We start from the raw sequence: 18,067 nt of genomic DNA, 5'->3' as shown, positions 1-18,067 counted from the left end.
GTTACGGAATCTGTTTATCCCAACTGGATCAGTTCTGCCTCTCAACGCTGACAAGGACTGCTGTAAATTATTTACTTTCTTACGGTAGTTAATAGAAGTTTTGCTACCCCAATCTCTAAGGGCCATCGAGCAGGCTTTAGTCTTATCACAAAAAGCAAAACTACTGTTACCTTTCCAGCTTTCTTCCACAATGTTACTGCAGTCAGATTTTTTGATCCAAACGTTTTCAAAACGAAACGGTTTAGGGACTCGCCGCCTCGTAGTTTGGACAATTTGAAGCAAAAGAGGATAATGATCAGAGGTGGAACTATCAATATTGGTCACCGCAGCATTACTAAACATGGTTTGCCAAGAAACAGACGCAAGCACTCTATCTAGTCTTTCTTCGATCCAGTTATTGGTCCCTCGCGATCTCTCCCACGTGAATGGATGGCCTGACGCTCCCAAATCCTCCAACCCTGACTCGGAAATAGCATTATTGAAACCACTCATCAACCAATGAGGCTGAGGACATCCTCCTCGTTTTTCCTGGCCCGAAGCAATGTCGTTAAAATCACCTGCAACGCACCAAGGAAGGTCAGACTTATCAGCAAGCCACCTCATAAGATCCCAAGAGTCTTTACGTCTAGATCTTTCAGGGAAGCCATAGTAACCTGTAAACCTCCAGTCACCATCACTGCCACCTTCAATAATAGCGTCTATGTAGTTATTAGAATCCCTAACCACCCGAATGTTCATATTTGACGTCCAGAGAAGAGCAAGTCCCCCACTTCGCCCTCTGCAATCAACTACATGAAGCCCTTCAAAATTCAGCTTATTTTTTATCACCTCCAATCTGTTTCTACCACTGAGAGTCTCACTGAGGAAAATAATCTTTGGCTGGTACAAAGATACCAAATTATTTAGGAACCGAATAGCCCGTGGATTGGCCAAACCACGGCAGTTCCAGGCTATCGCATTCATTGCGTTCGGCCGGCCTGGATATCCAAGCCCGCCGTTGTGTTATTATTAGGAACCGAATTTGTAAGGGCCTCAACAGTACTCGGCCCAAACCCAACATCACTCATACTTACATCTGCCTCCAGCCCACCTTGATTCTTTTGCCCTAGCCGTTTGCGTTTAGAATCTTGAATAACAAGACTTCCTTCTGAGTTTTCTTTTAATTTCAAGGCTTCCTTTCCCATATCACTATTTCCTTTACTAGCAGTATCAGACATTTCCTTGTTAGTTTCTTTTGACCCCAGAATTACGCTGCTGAATCTATACTTTCCAGCTTCATTATTTTTAAACATAGCAACTGCTTTGTTCAACAATGTTTCCTTTCCTGTAATCATCTCCTCCCCTTGTCCTGACCCACTGCCACCCGCCATGGCCATGGAAGGTCTGCGTAACCATTTCTCGCCACTACGGTTATTACTCTTCCTGTTATCCGCCCTGATCGAAGTATCGTAAATTTTCTCTAGGGTTCCTTGTGTACATGTGTACAACTTTCTGCAGAACTGATCAGCATGCCCTAAGAGGCCGCAGTAAAAGCAAAAGGTTGGAAGCCTCTCATACTTAAACACAATCCAGCTCCATTCATCTCCCTCCATTTTCATCTTCATACCTTTCATCAGTGGTTTCTTTATGTCAACCGCCACTCTAACACGCATATAGCTTTTCCATCTTCCCCCAAAATTATTCGGATCATCACAGATGAACGTACCAATAAAGTTGCCCATTTGTTTCACAATCTTCTCTGAGCAGAGGCCAGCCGGAATATCATGAAGTTGCACCCACACTTCCATATGATTTAACTGAGGGTCAGTGGGTTTCTCTCCAAAATCCAGTTTCTTGGACAACAAGACATGTTTATCAAATGTCCATGGTCCGTTCAAGATAACACGATCTATGTCCACCTGGTGATAGAATTGAAACACGAATCTGTTTGACGGGAATTCCCGAACAAACATACCTTCCTCAGGTCTCCAAAGTAAAGCCATGGAATCTTGCATAGACTCCAAGTTTACTGGTTTATCCGTAAGAAAACGTCCAACCATACATAGATTAGGGTTCAGCAGAGACTGTTCCACCTCCTCCTTCTGCAACACCAGGCCCTCTACTTCCTCGTCATTGATAGACAGATCATTCCAACGTTCATTCAGATCCGTCTCCATGGGAACAAGACAGACTGCCAGGAAAACAAAGAGTAAGAACACACGACTAAAACATACAGCAACCAGCAAACAAACAGACTTACCAACGCGGGCAAGAAACAAGACCACTAAGTGAGATAATTAGAGAGAGATTAGAGAGAGAAAATTAGAGTAACGATTAAATTAGAGAGAGATTAGTGTGTTTTGAGATTATCTTAGTTACAAAGTTATAATAACTCATTTTCTGGAGTGTAAGTCGACCTGTTCAATAAGTTTTTGCATGCTTTTAATATAGAAAGCTTGTTATATTGTTATGCCTTTTAATCAAATTCGGTTTATCAACAATTTTTTTTTTTTGAGAATTTAATGTCCTACTAAAAACAATTTGAGGGAATAATGCAAGCTTTGAGACAAAGAACATGATTGAAATAGGAATTTTTTGAATATACATCTGATCAAATTTTCAAATATTTTAAAATTGTAAAACTTACAATTTGAGTCTAGACAAAAAATTTGATTAAAATCAAATCAAAAAGTTAAAAATTGTTCCAAGTTCAATAAATTGGTTTTCCACTGTGTATCATCAAGACAGCATAAAACACCTTTACATTAGTCAAAATGTCCATTAAACGTTCTATAGATTTTTTGAGACTTTTTGGTTGCTAAATTTATTATCTAAGAACAATCAATCACTAAAAAGCAATTGTTGACATGAATGACATGGCGCAACGGTTGTACCCAATAATTATTCTGTTGACATTCGTTAAGCAAATTATTTATCTGTTTAGCAACAATTATTGCTATTCATTAGTATTATCTTCAGACCACTGTAACAGATATTTATAAAAACGACAATCCTATTATAAGATTGGCTTAATGCCGTAAAAAAATCAGACCTTTCATCTCCTTTTCAATCCTAACATAATGTTGAAAATTTGTCAGTTTATCCTATTTTGCATTTTTTTCATTTCAATTGTACCCTGAAGCATAAAATTGGCATTTATTTATTTGACAAAAGTTTAAAAAAGTTTTTTAAAAATGGTCAATTTAATATAAAAAATTAATCTAATGCAAAATAGAGATTTTTTTTTGAACTTTTACCAAATAAAAAAAGGTAAATTTTATGCTTTAAAGATACAATTGAAATGAAAAAAAAAATACAAAATAGGATAAAATTGTCAAATTTTCAACGTTAGGGTAGGATTGAAAAGGGGATAAAATGTCGAATTTTTTTAAGACACTAGGCCTATAAGATTTTGGCTAATAAATTCAAAAACTGCTGATCTTTATTTTATTTTTTCAATAGCACTCTAACTTTGTGAATTTGTAAATTTTACCCCTTTTTGTACTTTTAACTTTCAAGTACATGATAAATTGAAAAAAATAGATGATTTTATTATTATAAGAATGAAAATATTTAAAACAACTAAATCTAAAAGACATATCTTACTTTTTTCTATTTGAACAAATTCAAGCAAGTTTTTTATTTTAAATTTTATCCAAATAAAAAGATTTCAATTTAATGCTTTAGGGTGCTATTGAAAGTCAAAAATATGAAAAAGGTAAAATTGACGAAATCACAACGTCGGGGTGCTATTGAAAAAAAAAATCAAAAGTCGATGGATTTTCAGTCCATTAGCCTAAGATATTCATACATTAGAACTTTTAATTAGGAGTATGGTTTGAACAAATTTTTAAATCTAAAAGAATTTAGTCTCATATTTAATTTAAAAAATTTAAATTGAAGGAACCAGAACCATACCGAACTGTTATTTTCATATAGCACCGTTCCAAAAATTTGAGATGGTTCGATATGAAATGAGGTAATTCGACATGGTATGGATAAATATTATTCAAGGATTAATGTAATTAATGAAAACGTATAAAGTTTTGCCAAAAAATAAAAATAAAAATATATAATGTAAAAGATGAATATGAAATAATGACCAATTATCAATCAAATGAATTTAGATTTAATTATTTAAGTAGTTATTGTAATTTTGAATATATATATATATATATATATATATATTATAAACCAAAAAAATTTAAAATACATATATTTTGAGGATATTTTCTAAAGTATATTATTTTATATTTTATTTTTAACTTTACATTATTTTTTAACATATTTACATGTTATATTTTTTTTAATTTTTAAATACCTTTTTTTACCTATTTACTGATTTATACTCTTTATTATATATATTTATATATATTTCTTTTTATGGAAATTTTTTTCTAATGTTTTTTTAATCTTGTCATTTTTAGTTTAATTATGATGTTTTTATATTGTACCTATAGTATTTTTTTTAGTGTAATTAAAGAGTATTAATAGTGTATTTATGGTGTATGTATAGTGTATATATAGTTATAACGTAAATACACTATTAAATACCGCAAATACACCATAAATTAATTTATTTTTACAAAATAAGTAGTATCAAAATAAAAGATCAAATCTATGAGCCAGAGAAAGTCAAAATAATTATATAAATACTAGAAAAATTTTATAAACAAAAAAATAATAGATCTACAATAATCTCTATACCCAAAATCTAAATTATCACAAAAAACTTAAAAATTTATAAAAAAATCTAAAAACTATATCGAGGGGTGACGAGAAAGTCAATGGAAGAACATCGGCGATGAGAAATCCACCGAGAAAAATACGACAATAAGAGACACGACGAAAAATTTACAAAAAGACGTGCGACGGTGAAATGGACGAAAGCGATTTGCGATGGAAGTGAAAGTTGAGAGAAGTAAAAGAACGAAATAAAAGAAAAAAAAGAAGTTTAATATACCACAAAGAAAAAAAGTGCAGCTATATAGTTTGTATGAGAAAAATGACCTAACATTAACATGAGTGTAGCCTTTTCCATCTTAACAATTTTTTTTATGCTTTGTGGGTTTATTTTCAGAATAATCCCTTAAAACGCAACACCTAAAATAAAATAATTCCTCAAAACATTACATATAACAAAATTTTATTTAAATAATTACAATACATTTATTTTTAGACAATAATCAATCTGATTTCAAAAATAAAAAATAATAATAATAGATTTTGAAATTTTAAATTGTTAAATTTAGCTAAAGAAAATAGACATCTTTCGGTAGTTTTTTAAATCATCAATTCATTTTTATTAGTTTAAATCAATAAAAAAATTTACGTTTGACAGTTCAATAACATACTATATTACAAATTATCACTAATTGAATTATTCAACAACTGATATTTAATCAATTACTTCAATTGTTTCATTATTTAAAGCTATGACTCTTATAAAGGAGATATAATTTTAAGTCAAATGAAATTTAGTATAATACGTTGGAATAAAATACTTTAAATATTAAAAATATAAAATTTTCACTAAAATAATATCTTGTCTTGAAAATGCCCCAAGCAAATAAGTAATCACATAAAATAAAGGCAAAAAGGCTAAAAAACTATCCACCTTTTATTTTTTTCAATAGCACCCTGTCCTTATAATATTTTTAATAGCACCCTATTTTATATTTTTTGGTTTCAATAGCACCCTAAAACATCAAATTGAACTTTTTTCATTTGGTTAATATTCAAAAAAAAAAACCTTCATATATATCATAAGTTCTAAATATTCTACAATGTTTCAAATTATGTATAAACGTCATTTTCTTCACAAAATTAAATAAAAAATATAAAAATAAAAAAACCGAACCCGCTCCGTAAGAAGACAAGCTGGCTCGTTTTCCTCGGAAGACCAGCTGACTGGTCTTCCTCCATGGAAGACCAGCCGCTGGTCTTCCATGGAGGAGGACCAGTCTTCCATGGAAGACCAGCCAGTTGGTCTTCCGAGGAAGACGAGTTGCTCGTCTTTCTCCGGAGCGGGTTTGTTTGTTTTTTTTTTTTTAATTAAATTATTAATATATATATATATATATATTTTATTTTTTTTGGATTTATTTGAAAGATTTTTAAGTTAAGGGACTTATTTGAATTTGTTTAAGTAGAAAAAAGTATAAAATCACCCTTAAATTTAATTATTTTAAAAAATTTAATCCTTATAATAATCAAATCAGGTGCTATTGAAATCGAAAAATACGAAATAGGGTGTTATTGAAAAAATTATAAAGTTATTATTGAAAAAAATTGAAAGGTCGGTAGTTTTTCAGACTTTTTGTCTAAAATAAAACAAGTACATAATAAGTGATGGGACCATTTTGTTTGTTTGTTTGTTTTCGTATTAAATTTCATTTTCTTGGTGTGAAAAGTTGGTCTACATAGGATTATTTTGATTAGCCTAAATGGAGAAAGGAACCTTGTCAGGCAAAGTCCACACATATAGGTACTACTTTAACAAAAGTTGCACTTAATTTAGTGTCATCTTCAAGGATCTTAACGGTTCTTTGTCTACTGCATGCATTAGCTAATTTCAAAAGATTTATATATTCTTTAAATAAAAGAGTAATCGGGAAGAATAATTGAGATTCGGGAACTCACCTTATAAAAATTAAATATTGATAAAAAAATTAAAATTTATTGCAAATTTATATCAAAACAGAGAATAATAAAGTAAATAAAATAAAAATTTATGTAATTTGATGTTTGAACTCGGTTTGATAATTAACTCTAGCAGCTCAATTCGAACTCGATTCAATATCAATCAAGTCAATTTAAAATTGTTTAAAAGTCAATTTTTAATTAGCTCTCAAGTTGACTCGTTTCAGTTACACCCCCTAAAATAAAATTTGTAAAAAGCATAAAGAAATAATCCTAATTATCAATATTATTCCAAACTTAGAGTGTCCTTTAATTTTAGTAGAAACTTTCATATTTAACAAAAACAACACTAAATTTTAACTATATTTTCAACAATAACACGCTAATAAAAAATTTGTTTTAATTTTTTTATGATAAATGAAGAGTGGAAATACATACTTAAAAAACAACTCAATCATCAATTAAGTGTACAACCACTGATTAACACAGTTCAACTAGATTAATCACCGGTTAAATCGAGATACCTTCTACCATTGTAAATTCTGAAAGAAGGTTTATTTATTGTAGGTTTTCATATGTAAGCAATTTTGAAAAATTTGTTTTCAAATTTAGATTATTAATGGTTGATTGAACAATGTTTTTTTTAAACTCACAAAATTTCATTAATCAAAAAGCTATTTGATCGGCTAAAACATAATTTTGAAACTTTTGTAGGACACAGTCCTTCCAAGCGCTGCTCCTAACAATAATTGCTAAAACTTTTCTAGCTAAACAATGAAGAAGCATATATTAGTACTCCTATTACAATAAAAAAAATATTAATATATTTCTCACTACTAACTGGACTTAAGCTGTCTTCCGCTATTAAGCTCATATAAATACATATCACATTGTAGTTAGTGGATGACTCTGTTGCAACTTTTGAGTCTGATATTATCTCAAAAGGAATTAGATTGGCTTCCTTTGCTATGATGATGCCTTCTCGTTGACAATATAAAATTTGAAATCAGCATTTTAAACCATTTCTGTGGAGTTTCTGAACAACTGAACACGCCAGAAAGGACCCAAAAAATGGTTGAAACCGTCGGATAAAGCTGGGACCGTCGGAGCGGACACCACAAACTGCCGGGTTGCTGGAATTTGATTCTATCGAACCGCAGAAACTACTCCAAAAGGTGGAGACATACTAACCTTAAATTAGAGTAGAATAAATCTAACTCAACTAAGGTAACACTAGAAAATTTTCTAAATTTTAAACTAAAAATGGTTGAGAGAAAAAAAAATTGAAAATTTAAGAAAAACTAAAATAATATTGAAAAAAACAAAAAAACAAGCTAAATTAAAGATTTAGGAAGGTGATTTTTAGCCTAGAAAGGCCAAAAATTACCTCCCATAGCAAAGTGAGGCTGGCGGCTAGGTTAGAAGTGAGATTTTATTTGGCTATTGAGATTGAACAATGTTTTTATTATGTAGAATGCTACCTTAAATTCCAAAAATTTAAATATTTCCATTGGTGTGATGAAGCAATGGAACAATGAGTGAAAAGGGTATAGTTGTGACTAGAGGTGGCAATTTTCACCCATACCCACCCATTACATAATGGGTATGGGTTATAAAAAGATAGTTATTTGTTAATTAATGGATAGTAAATGGGTAAAAAATTTCTAACCCATTAACATAAGGGTAATAAAAGGGTTTGACATGGGTATCCACATTCTACCCAAATAATAATCCAATATGCAAATTAGTTGAATGACACATGTCAATTTAAGAGTAATTGATTTTTTTTGAAATACCAAATAAATTTTAAATTTCAAAATCAATATTCAAAAATCATAAAGAACCAAAATATTTTTTTCGGAAAATATTTTTTTCAAAAAATAATTTTTTTTTCAGAAATTTTTTTTTCCAGAATTTTTTTTTCAGAAAATACTTTTTTTTTTCAGAAAATATTTTTTTTCAGAAAATATATTTTTTGTCGAAAATTACTTTTTTCCAAATTTTTTTTGGGATTTCCAGAAATTCTTTTTTCAGGAGTATTTTTTCCTAGAACATCTTCTCTTTAAAAGTTTTTCTTTAAAATTTATTAACTCTTACAAAATGTACAATTAAAATGTAAAATTTAAATTTTAAAAAATCAATTTTTAACATTATACATATTAAGTGGGTTAATGGGTGGGTTAGGGTCATACAGGATTATAAGAGTATGGGTACCATTAAACCAAATCAAATTGAACCAAATCAAATTTTTACGCTTTTAAGATTATTAAGGATCCATTAAACCAAATCAAATTGAGAAACTAGGAAAAAATAGCAAAGCTGCATGATTGCATAGAAGCTTCAATTTATAGCAAAGGACAACTACACTGCCTAGTTTCATTTCTTGAGATGAGCCATTAATTTCATTTCTTGCACACTTTAGTTTCTGATAGACTCCCACAGCTTTAGGGCATTTCTCTGTATAGACTATAGTTAAGACAAACTTGGATGCATAATTTTGTAGGGCATTCCTCTATATAGTATAGACTATAGTCAAGACTAACTTGGATACATAATTTTGTAGGCCATTAAACTTTTAAATTATTTCATTTTTGTTATTGAAATTTGGGTATAGATTGGGTGTTATCATCAACTTTTGAAGACTTTTTATTTCAATGGATCGCTATTATTCCTAACGGTGGTTGCACAAAGCTTTGGACTTCGATTTTGATCATTTTTATTTGGAAAATATGAAAGTGTCATAATAGAAGAATTTTTCAGTGTAAGGATTCCTCCTCAGACATTGTTAATTATCTTCGGTAACTTTATTAATGTTAGGTTCTTTTACAAAAGTAATAATTCTTTTTTTTTGTTTTTTCGGGTTTCGATTTGTTTAGAAATCCCAACTGCATTTTTCTTTCATAGTTTGTTTCCTTCTTCCATTGAGTCGTAGCCTTCTTTAGCGTAAGCTCCTTGAGTAGAGAGTTCTTGTTGTTTTTGCGGTTTTTAATAAAGTCTAAATCATAAAAAAATGATTTATTTTATTTTAATGATACAATTTTAATTTTATTTTGATAAAAAACAAAATTTCAACACTACTTACATAAATCTCGAGTTGTTTTTTTGGAAGTGTATGTGTTTATGTAAAATAAAATGATATAATATGACATAAATAATCAAATATTGTTAGTCACATACGCATAATTTAATTTGAAATTAATAAATTATTTATGTTAAGATAAAGTTAAAATTTATTGGCTAAAATAAACAAATTAAAATTTTATGACTAAACTAAAATAACTTAAAACTTTAGTGACATTGAAGATTATTTATCCGCAATTCATCATTTAGTAAACAACTTATATAGAAACAAGGAGATATCATTACGGGTAGACATATAAATTTATCAAGTAACCATTTTTAATTTATTAATAATTAATTATTTAGTTAAATATATTATAGTCATTAACTAATTATTTAACTGATTATGATACTCATTTAATTATTAAAGATAAATTGGAATTTGATTTGAATGAGGATTAATAAATTTGACTTAAATTAAAATGTAAGTGTCATATTTTTACACATAATTTACTATTTAAATTTAGTTACTTTTCAATGAGTTCCAAATATATAACACTTTGTAAATATTTGTTTCAAAAAAGAAAGGGATTATTTTTCAAATATCCATTTTTGGTAAAGTATTTATACCATTTTAACCCATCTTTTATTCTTTTCCAACGCTACCTAATTCGCCAACTTATTTACAAAAAATATTCACTATAATATAAAGAAGTTTATCTCATTTTAGGTTAAATTTTTACATAACCACTTTTTCTTCTTTCTCTTCTTTCTCTTTTCTTTCAAAGTTCTCTCTTTTTTTCTTTTTCTTTTTTTTTTCTTTTTCATTTGATTTTCAGTTTTTCTCCTCCGATTACTTTTTCGTTCGTCTTTTCCGTTCGTCTTTCCCGTCGCGCTTCCGTTCGTCTAATTCCGATGGATTTCTCGTCATTTCCGGTCGTTTTTCTGTTTATCTTTTCCGTTCGCACTAGTCCCTTCGTCTCTTTCATTCGCGTTATGGATTTCTCGACTCGTTTTTAGATTTGTGTTTTTTAGGTTTTTTATAATTATTTAAATATTTTGTAAATAAATTATTGCAGATTATATTTTATTTTTATAAAATTGTTATATTATTCATATAATTATTTATTTTGTCTTCCCTTATTCATAGATTTGTTTATTGCTACTGATTTTGTGAGGAACAAATTGATTTATGGTAAATTTTTAGTAATTTTATTATATATTTTATATTTTAGTGTATTTTTGGTGTATTTATAATGTATTTCTGCCATTTTTAGTATATTTATGGTGCATTTATAGTGTTTATGATGTATTTGTAGTGTTTATGGTATATTTGCAGTGTTTATGGTGTATTTGTAGTGTTTTATGGTGTAGACCACGAAACGGAAATGTTTCACAAAATGAATAAGAGAAGAAAATTATTCACAAAATGTTTCACATCCCGAAGTCCTTATACTATAAAACAAAATTGTGTAGTTGGACAAAATTGTGTAGTTGTCCTTATACTTCGGGATGGGTTTACCCTAAAAAATTATTGAAGTCCAAAAAGTCGAGCCTGATATGAGGGTCAAAATTGTATATTTACCCTGGTACGAATGTACATTATTTTTCTCTTCAAAAGTGGTGCGGTTGCGAAGACGGATTTTGAGTTTATTGAGAATAGAGATCGCAAAGTGGTGAAGTGGGAGTTTTGTAATTCTGCCAAAATTTGAAGTGTGCGATGTGGACGGTTTCTAAGCCTAAATTCATTGGAAGCTAGCAAATAATTGATGTTCATTAGCTTCGTTCATGACCTACGTCGCTTTTGGGCCGAATTCTATCATTTAGGCTTCCAAAATAACAATTTTTAGACTTTTATTATTTTATCTCCTTTTATACCCGGTTTAGGGTCTTCATTTGTTTTAGTATTTATACAATTTTATAAGTCAATAAACGACATCTTTGATGTTGGTGAGATAATATTTATGTATTTTCCAAGTATCAGTATTCTATTGAATCAACGTTATTTGATGCCTAGATTCTAGTATTCTTTCTTGAATCTATTGAGTTTAGAAGTTTAATTGCTTGTATTTTAGTAATCAACAGCTATTAAAATTATCCTTGTTTATTCATGACTTCCGCTACATCAGTTGGTATTAGAGTTAGATCATATCTGGATTCAACTATGCAAGCGAGGAAAAATCAGCAGCGTGTGGAAGACGTTTTTGAACGTGATCATATTCGTTAGGTCGAACAACGAATTGATGAAATTGACCAGAGAATGGAGGAATCGATGGATCGAATGGTGGAGCAGATGGGTTTGCTGATGGCTAACCAAAATAGGGCTATCTAACAGCCTAATAGAGGCCAGAATTTTCAACGTGAAGGATTTTCTACATTTGGAGACAAGAAGGATGCTGAATATTATGAAGAGGATCCACAACAGTAGACAGGGCGCGCTGATGATGATCAACGACGTTGAGAGTATGAATCCATGTGCAGTTCCAGCCCTTCTCACACCTAAGAAGGCTGTGTCTTTTTGCATGTGTGTGGACAATCGAGAAATCAACAAAATCACAGCCTGGTACCATTTTTCTATTCCACGACTTGATGATTTTCTTGATCATATCAGTAGGGGGACAATTTTTACCAAGATGGATTTGGAGAGCGGATACCATCATATTCGCATGGGTACGAGTGGAAAACGACTTTCAAAACTTATGAAGGGGTGTATGAGTGGTTGGTGACATTGTTGTCACGACCCGATTTCCGCTTAGAAACTCGTGTCGAGACCGGCGCTAGGGAATGGGAATGGTTGTTCCGAAACCCGTAGCAAGCCTAGGAAAAACAGTAAAAACTTTTCGCGTTTTAAAAACATAAAAGGTTTCAATTTCTTTTCGCAAGTATTTGAAAACCTTCAATTAAACGTGTAATCAAAACCATGCCATCGCATTTTTGGACTCAGGGTAATACATGTATACTGCACACACCTTGACACAACCCTGCCCAAAAACAATGCCAGCGGTGCAAACCAGTTATCCTGTCAAGTATCTGGTTTAAGCATGCCACTTAATTAATCACAAAGCTTTTATTAAAACCAGGTTTCTTATAAACAACTGGCAAAAGCCCTTTTTATAAAAACATGCCTTTGTCCCAAAATGATACTCACAGTAGTTTCATATCAGAGTTTAAGCATTTACAATTGAACTACTGTTCGGAGCTAGAACTACTCTGCAGCTCTAGAGTGACCTTTATTTAGTTACAACTTCCAGAAAAAGAATTGGAAGTCTTGTCACGTCAAAATATCATTTACCTGTGAAAAGGGAAATCAACGGGGGTCAAATATGAGTGAATTCACATAGTTACTCAGGCATATTAATAAAAGCAGAAATCGCATGTAAACACACTTTGTGCAGCCAAATAACCGATCCAAATGAAACCCTAAGGGAAACCCCATTTGGTTAACTGTGACTAATGTCACAGTTCGTGCTCTCTTGTTTAACACAGGATGAAATGTGAACTCACATTGTCACAATCATCTTATCTCTGTGTAAGGTTTGCTGGGCCGTAAATTAAATTACTGGCTCCCCAGGATAACCTGTTAGGTCTTGGCCGCTTTGCAAGCATCTGGCCAAAGAACCCAACTAGTATGCAATGCAATGTTTTATTAATACCGGTGATCACACAGTTCTATTGTTGCCCAATAGATAGCACGTTCCAGTGGATCTATATATTGGTTTCAAATCGACTCTATGCAATGCAATTTCAAACACATTTTTAGTTATAAATGTTTTGGCATCAATATTCAAAAGTAAATATGCGAACTCACAAAACCGTTATCCACAAAACAGTTCTCGTTCACCCTCTACTCTCCTGGTCCAGTAGCTTGCTTGCTCGTTGGATCTAGTTAGAAAACAATTGTTAAATACAATTGAAACAAGAATTCTAACTTAAAGAGTAGACTTTCTATTGACATTACTAACATGTAACATATCTATTCTATACTCATATTCGATATCAACTCATAGTCCTCTTAACTATTAACCACTTTGATTAATAGAGGACCCAATTAAAACATCTCTATGTTTTAATTAATCGAACTCCCTTAATTGTCCTAGTTCTTTTAATCCTTTAAACGTCCAGGTTTAAGGTTTAAAGTCCATTTAAATCATCCATAGTTCGACGATTACTTCCGTCGAAAGTTAGGGCAAAAAGCCCCAAAACACTCCCCCCTTCGAGCCATGGCAGCACGATCGTGCAACCCTGTGCACGGTCGTGCTGCCTGGTGCACGTTCGTGCACCTTGGGTGCACGTTCGTGCACCCAGGCTAGTGCACGATCGTGCACTTGGTGCACGGTCGTGCACCATGGCTGGTGCACGTTCGTGCACTATAAGTGCACGTTCGTGCACCAGTCGTGCACAGCCCCGGGAAACTCGATTTCCCGGGCTTTCCGACGTGCTAAAACGCCACTTTTCGATCCTAAACACATATACAAACACCAATCTATCCATTTCCGCTATCGGAACGTAAAATCATTACGTATACGTTCGATTCGATACGGTAACCGTTATATATTCGAATATAATCCATTTTCTATATAACCTAATTCAAAATAACGGTTATAACTTCGATTATTAATGGATTACCGAAGAAATTTGAGTTAGAAACGAAAAATTGGATCGAAACCGTCGAACCTACCGTCGTCCGAAGTCGTCGCCGCACTCTGAATACAAAACCTAAGTTTTAGGTTTCTGAAACTTATGAACATTTCAAATGAAATGTTTATATATATAGTTTGGTTAAATTCCAAACTAGTCCCTAGGTATTCGCGCGTTACTTTAACCCAAATTCTTAAATATTCGTCCGTAACTAAAACGGACAACGAACTCCAAATTTTATGAAATTTTAGGGGTAACTTTCTAAAAATATTTTGTGAATATTGACTCCAAAAATATTCACACGGGACTTATAAATTACCCTATTTTAATTTATAAGCATTTCTTATTTCCCGTTAGTTAAAATATAAATATCCAATTTTTATATTTTAACTTCTATAACTATTTTATATTTCCGGAGATACTATAAATTAAATTTATCCTTAAATTTAATTTACGTTCTCCCGGTCCTATAAATTATTCCTTAAATGGAATAATTTAATCCTTTAATTTTACGGGGTATTACATTCTCCCCACCTTATTAAAATTCGTCCTCGAATTTCAATAAGAACTACGTACCTTGTAAAAACAGGTAAGGATATCGCTGACGCATATCCGCCTCCGTCTCCCACGTACACTCCTCTACAGAATGATTTCTCCACATCACTTTCACCATAGGAATCTCCTTAGTACGAAGTTTCCGTAGTTGAGTATCTACTATCTCAACAGGCTGCTCTTCATAAGAAAGTTCTTCATTAACCTCTACAATTTGTGGTTGAATCACATGAGAAGGATCTGCGATATATTTTCGCAGCATCGATATGTGAAACACCGGATGAACTTGTGACATATCTGGCGGTAAATCTAATTTATATGCTACCGCTCCGATGCGCTCTATAATCTCGTAAGGTCCCACATACCTTGGAGATAACTTGCCTCTCTTTCCAAAACGAATAACACCCTTCATTGGTGATACTTTCAGAAAGACATAGTCACCAACTTGAAATTCTATCTCTTTTCTTTTTGAATCTGCATAACTTTTCTGGCGACTAAAAGAAGTTTCCAATCGCTGCTTAATTAATGGTACCTTCTCTGAGGTAATTTGGATAACCTCTGCTCCTGTCAATTTTCTTTCTCCTACTTCCTCCCAACAGATAGGAGATCGACACTTACGACCGTATAATGCCTCATATGGAGCCATCTCGATACTGGAATGATAGCTGTTGTTGTATGAGAACTCTACTAATGGCAAATACACATCCCAGCTACCTCCAAAATCCAGTACACACAGTCGAAGCATATCTTCCAAAGTCTGAATAGTCCTTTCAGACTGTCCATCAGTTTGCGGATGAAATGCGGTACTAAAATCTAACCGCGTTCCCATCGCTTCTTGCAAACTTCCCCAAAATCTAGAGGTAAATACTGAACCTCTATCTGAAACTATTGACACGGGAATTCCATGTAAACTGACTATCTTGTCAATATATACTTGTGCCAATTTTGCCGCAGTATATGATATCTTAATAGGTATAAAGTGGGCCGACTTCGTCAGACGATCCACTATAACCCATATAGAGTCAAAACCTTTCTGCGTCTTAGGCAATCCAACCACAAAATCCATTGTAATCCTCTCCAACTTCCACTCTGGTATGGGTAGGGGTTGTAAAAATCCATATGGCCTTTGGTGTTCAAGCTTAACTTGCTGACACACTGGACACCTTGCTACAAACTCTGCAATATCTCGCTTCATTCCGTTCCACCAGTACATCTCCTTAATATCTCTATACATCTTGGTAGAACCTGGATGAATACTATAAGTTGATCCATGGGTTTCCTCCATGATCTTCTGCCTTAAATTTTCAATATCTGGTACACATAATCTGGTACCATACTTCAGTGTTCCGTTAACAACACTGAAGTCTTGACACTTTCCTTTCTCTACCTCCTCCATGACACGCTTTAGTTGAGGATCTTCACCTTGTAGTTCCCTAATCCTGTCGATTAGAGTTGGTCGCACACTTAATTGGGCTATCAAGCTTCCAAGATAAGAAACTTCAAACCTAATGTTCTGACTGAACATCGTATAGATCTCTTTGATCAATGGCTTTCGCCACTCTGTTGTAACGTGTGCTAAACTTCCTGCAGACTTTCTGCTTAACGCATCAGCTACCACATTAGCTTTACCCGGATGATACTGTATAGTGCAATCATAATCTTTAAGCAACTCTAGCCACCTTCTCTGTCTGAGATTCAATTCACGTTGATCAAAGATATACCTCAAACTTTTATGATCTGTGAATATCTCACACGTTGCACCGTACAAGTAATGTCTCCAGATTTTCAATGCAAAAATTACTGCTGCTAATTCCAGGTCATGAGTAGGATAGTTCACTTCATGCTTTTTCAGTTGGCGTGAAGCGTAAGCTATTACTCGTCCATGTTGCATTAGAACACATCCTAAACCAATCCTTGAAGCATCACAGTAAACAGTGAATCCTTCAATACCTTCAGGTAATGCTAGCACTGGAGCTGTCGTTAGACACTCCTTCAGTTTCTGAAAACTGTTATCGCATTTCTCTGTCCATTCATACTTTGCATTTTTCTGAGTTAACTTCGTTAATGGTGCAGAGATTTTTGAGAAATCTTGCACAAATCTTCTGTAGTATCCTGCTAAACCAAGGAAACTACGAATTTCAGTCACCGAAGTTGGTCGTTTCCATTCCACAACTGCTTCAATCTTCTTTGGATCTACTTTGATTCCATTTTGAGACACAACATGTCCCAAAAATGCCACTTCTTCTAACCAAAATTCACACTTTGAAAACTTGGCGTATAACTGATGCTCCCTCAATGTCTGAAGAACTATGCGCAAATGATGTGCATGCTCCTCCTCCGTACGCGAGTAGATCAAAATATCATCAATGAAAACAATTACAAACTGATCCAAGAAGGGTTTGAATATCCTATTCATCAAATCCATGAAAGCCGCTGGTGCGTTTGTCAATCCAAATGACATAACTAGGAACTCGTAGTGACCATACCGAGTCCTAAAAGCAGTTTTCGAAACATCATCCTCTCGGATCTTTAACTGATGGTATCCTGATCGCAAGTCAATCTTAGAAAAGTACCTTGCTCCTTGCAGTTGATCGAACAAATCATCAATCCTTGGCAATGGGTACTTGTTCTTGATTGTAACTTTGTTCAGCTGTCTGTAATCTATACAGAGCCGAAATGATCCGTCCTTCTTTTTAACAAATAAAACAGGTGCTCCCCATGGTGAAACACTTGGTCTGATAAAACCACAACTAAGTAGTTCCTCTAGTTGATCTTTCAGTTCCTTTAACTCTGCTGGCGCCATTCGATAAGGAGGTATTGATATCGGTTTGGTACCAGGAGTTAACTCAATACAAAACTCTATCTCTCTATCTGGTGGTAATCCCGGTAATTCGTCTGGAAAAACATCTGGATACTCCATTACCACCGGTACATTCTGTACAGTTCCTTGAGCTTTCTCTGTATCCAACACAATAGCCAAGAATGCTTGACATCCTTTTCTCATCATTCGTTGAGCTTTCATAGCTGAGATTATGCTAGCAGTGGATTTTAATTTTTCACTTTGAAGTGAAACCACCTCAATTCCAGGGGTATTGAATGTCACTAACTTCTCACGACAATCCACACTCGCATAATGTCGAGCTAACCAATCCATACCTAATATAACATCAAATGCTAGTACTTCTAGCAAAATTAG

General features: G+C 32.9%; 1 protein-coding gene across 1 annotated transcript; it reads left to right on the top strand.

Annotated features, from left to right (window-relative positions):
* The first annotated feature begins 11,791 nt into the window (after positions 1–11,791).
* LOC126668237 (uncharacterized) lies at positions 11,792–12,407 on the top strand. Its single transcript, XM_050361441.1, has 2 exons — positions 11,792–11,903; positions 12,004–12,407. The coding sequence occupies exons 1-2, from the start codon at positions 11,792–11,794 to the stop codon at positions 12,405–12,407; spliced, it is 516 nt and encodes a 171-aa protein (XP_050217398.1).
* The last annotated feature ends 5,660 nt before the right edge of the window (positions 12,408–18,067 follow it).

This window comes from Mercurialis annua, linkage group LG2 (genome assembly GCF_937616625.2).
Source record: "Mercurialis annua linkage group LG2, ddMerAnnu1.2, whole genome shotgun sequence".
NCBI classification, from domain to species: domain Eukaryota; kingdom Viridiplantae; phylum Streptophyta; class Magnoliopsida; order Malpighiales; family Euphorbiaceae; genus Mercurialis; species Mercurialis annua.
This window is presented reverse-complemented; position numbering and strand designations above follow the sequence as displayed.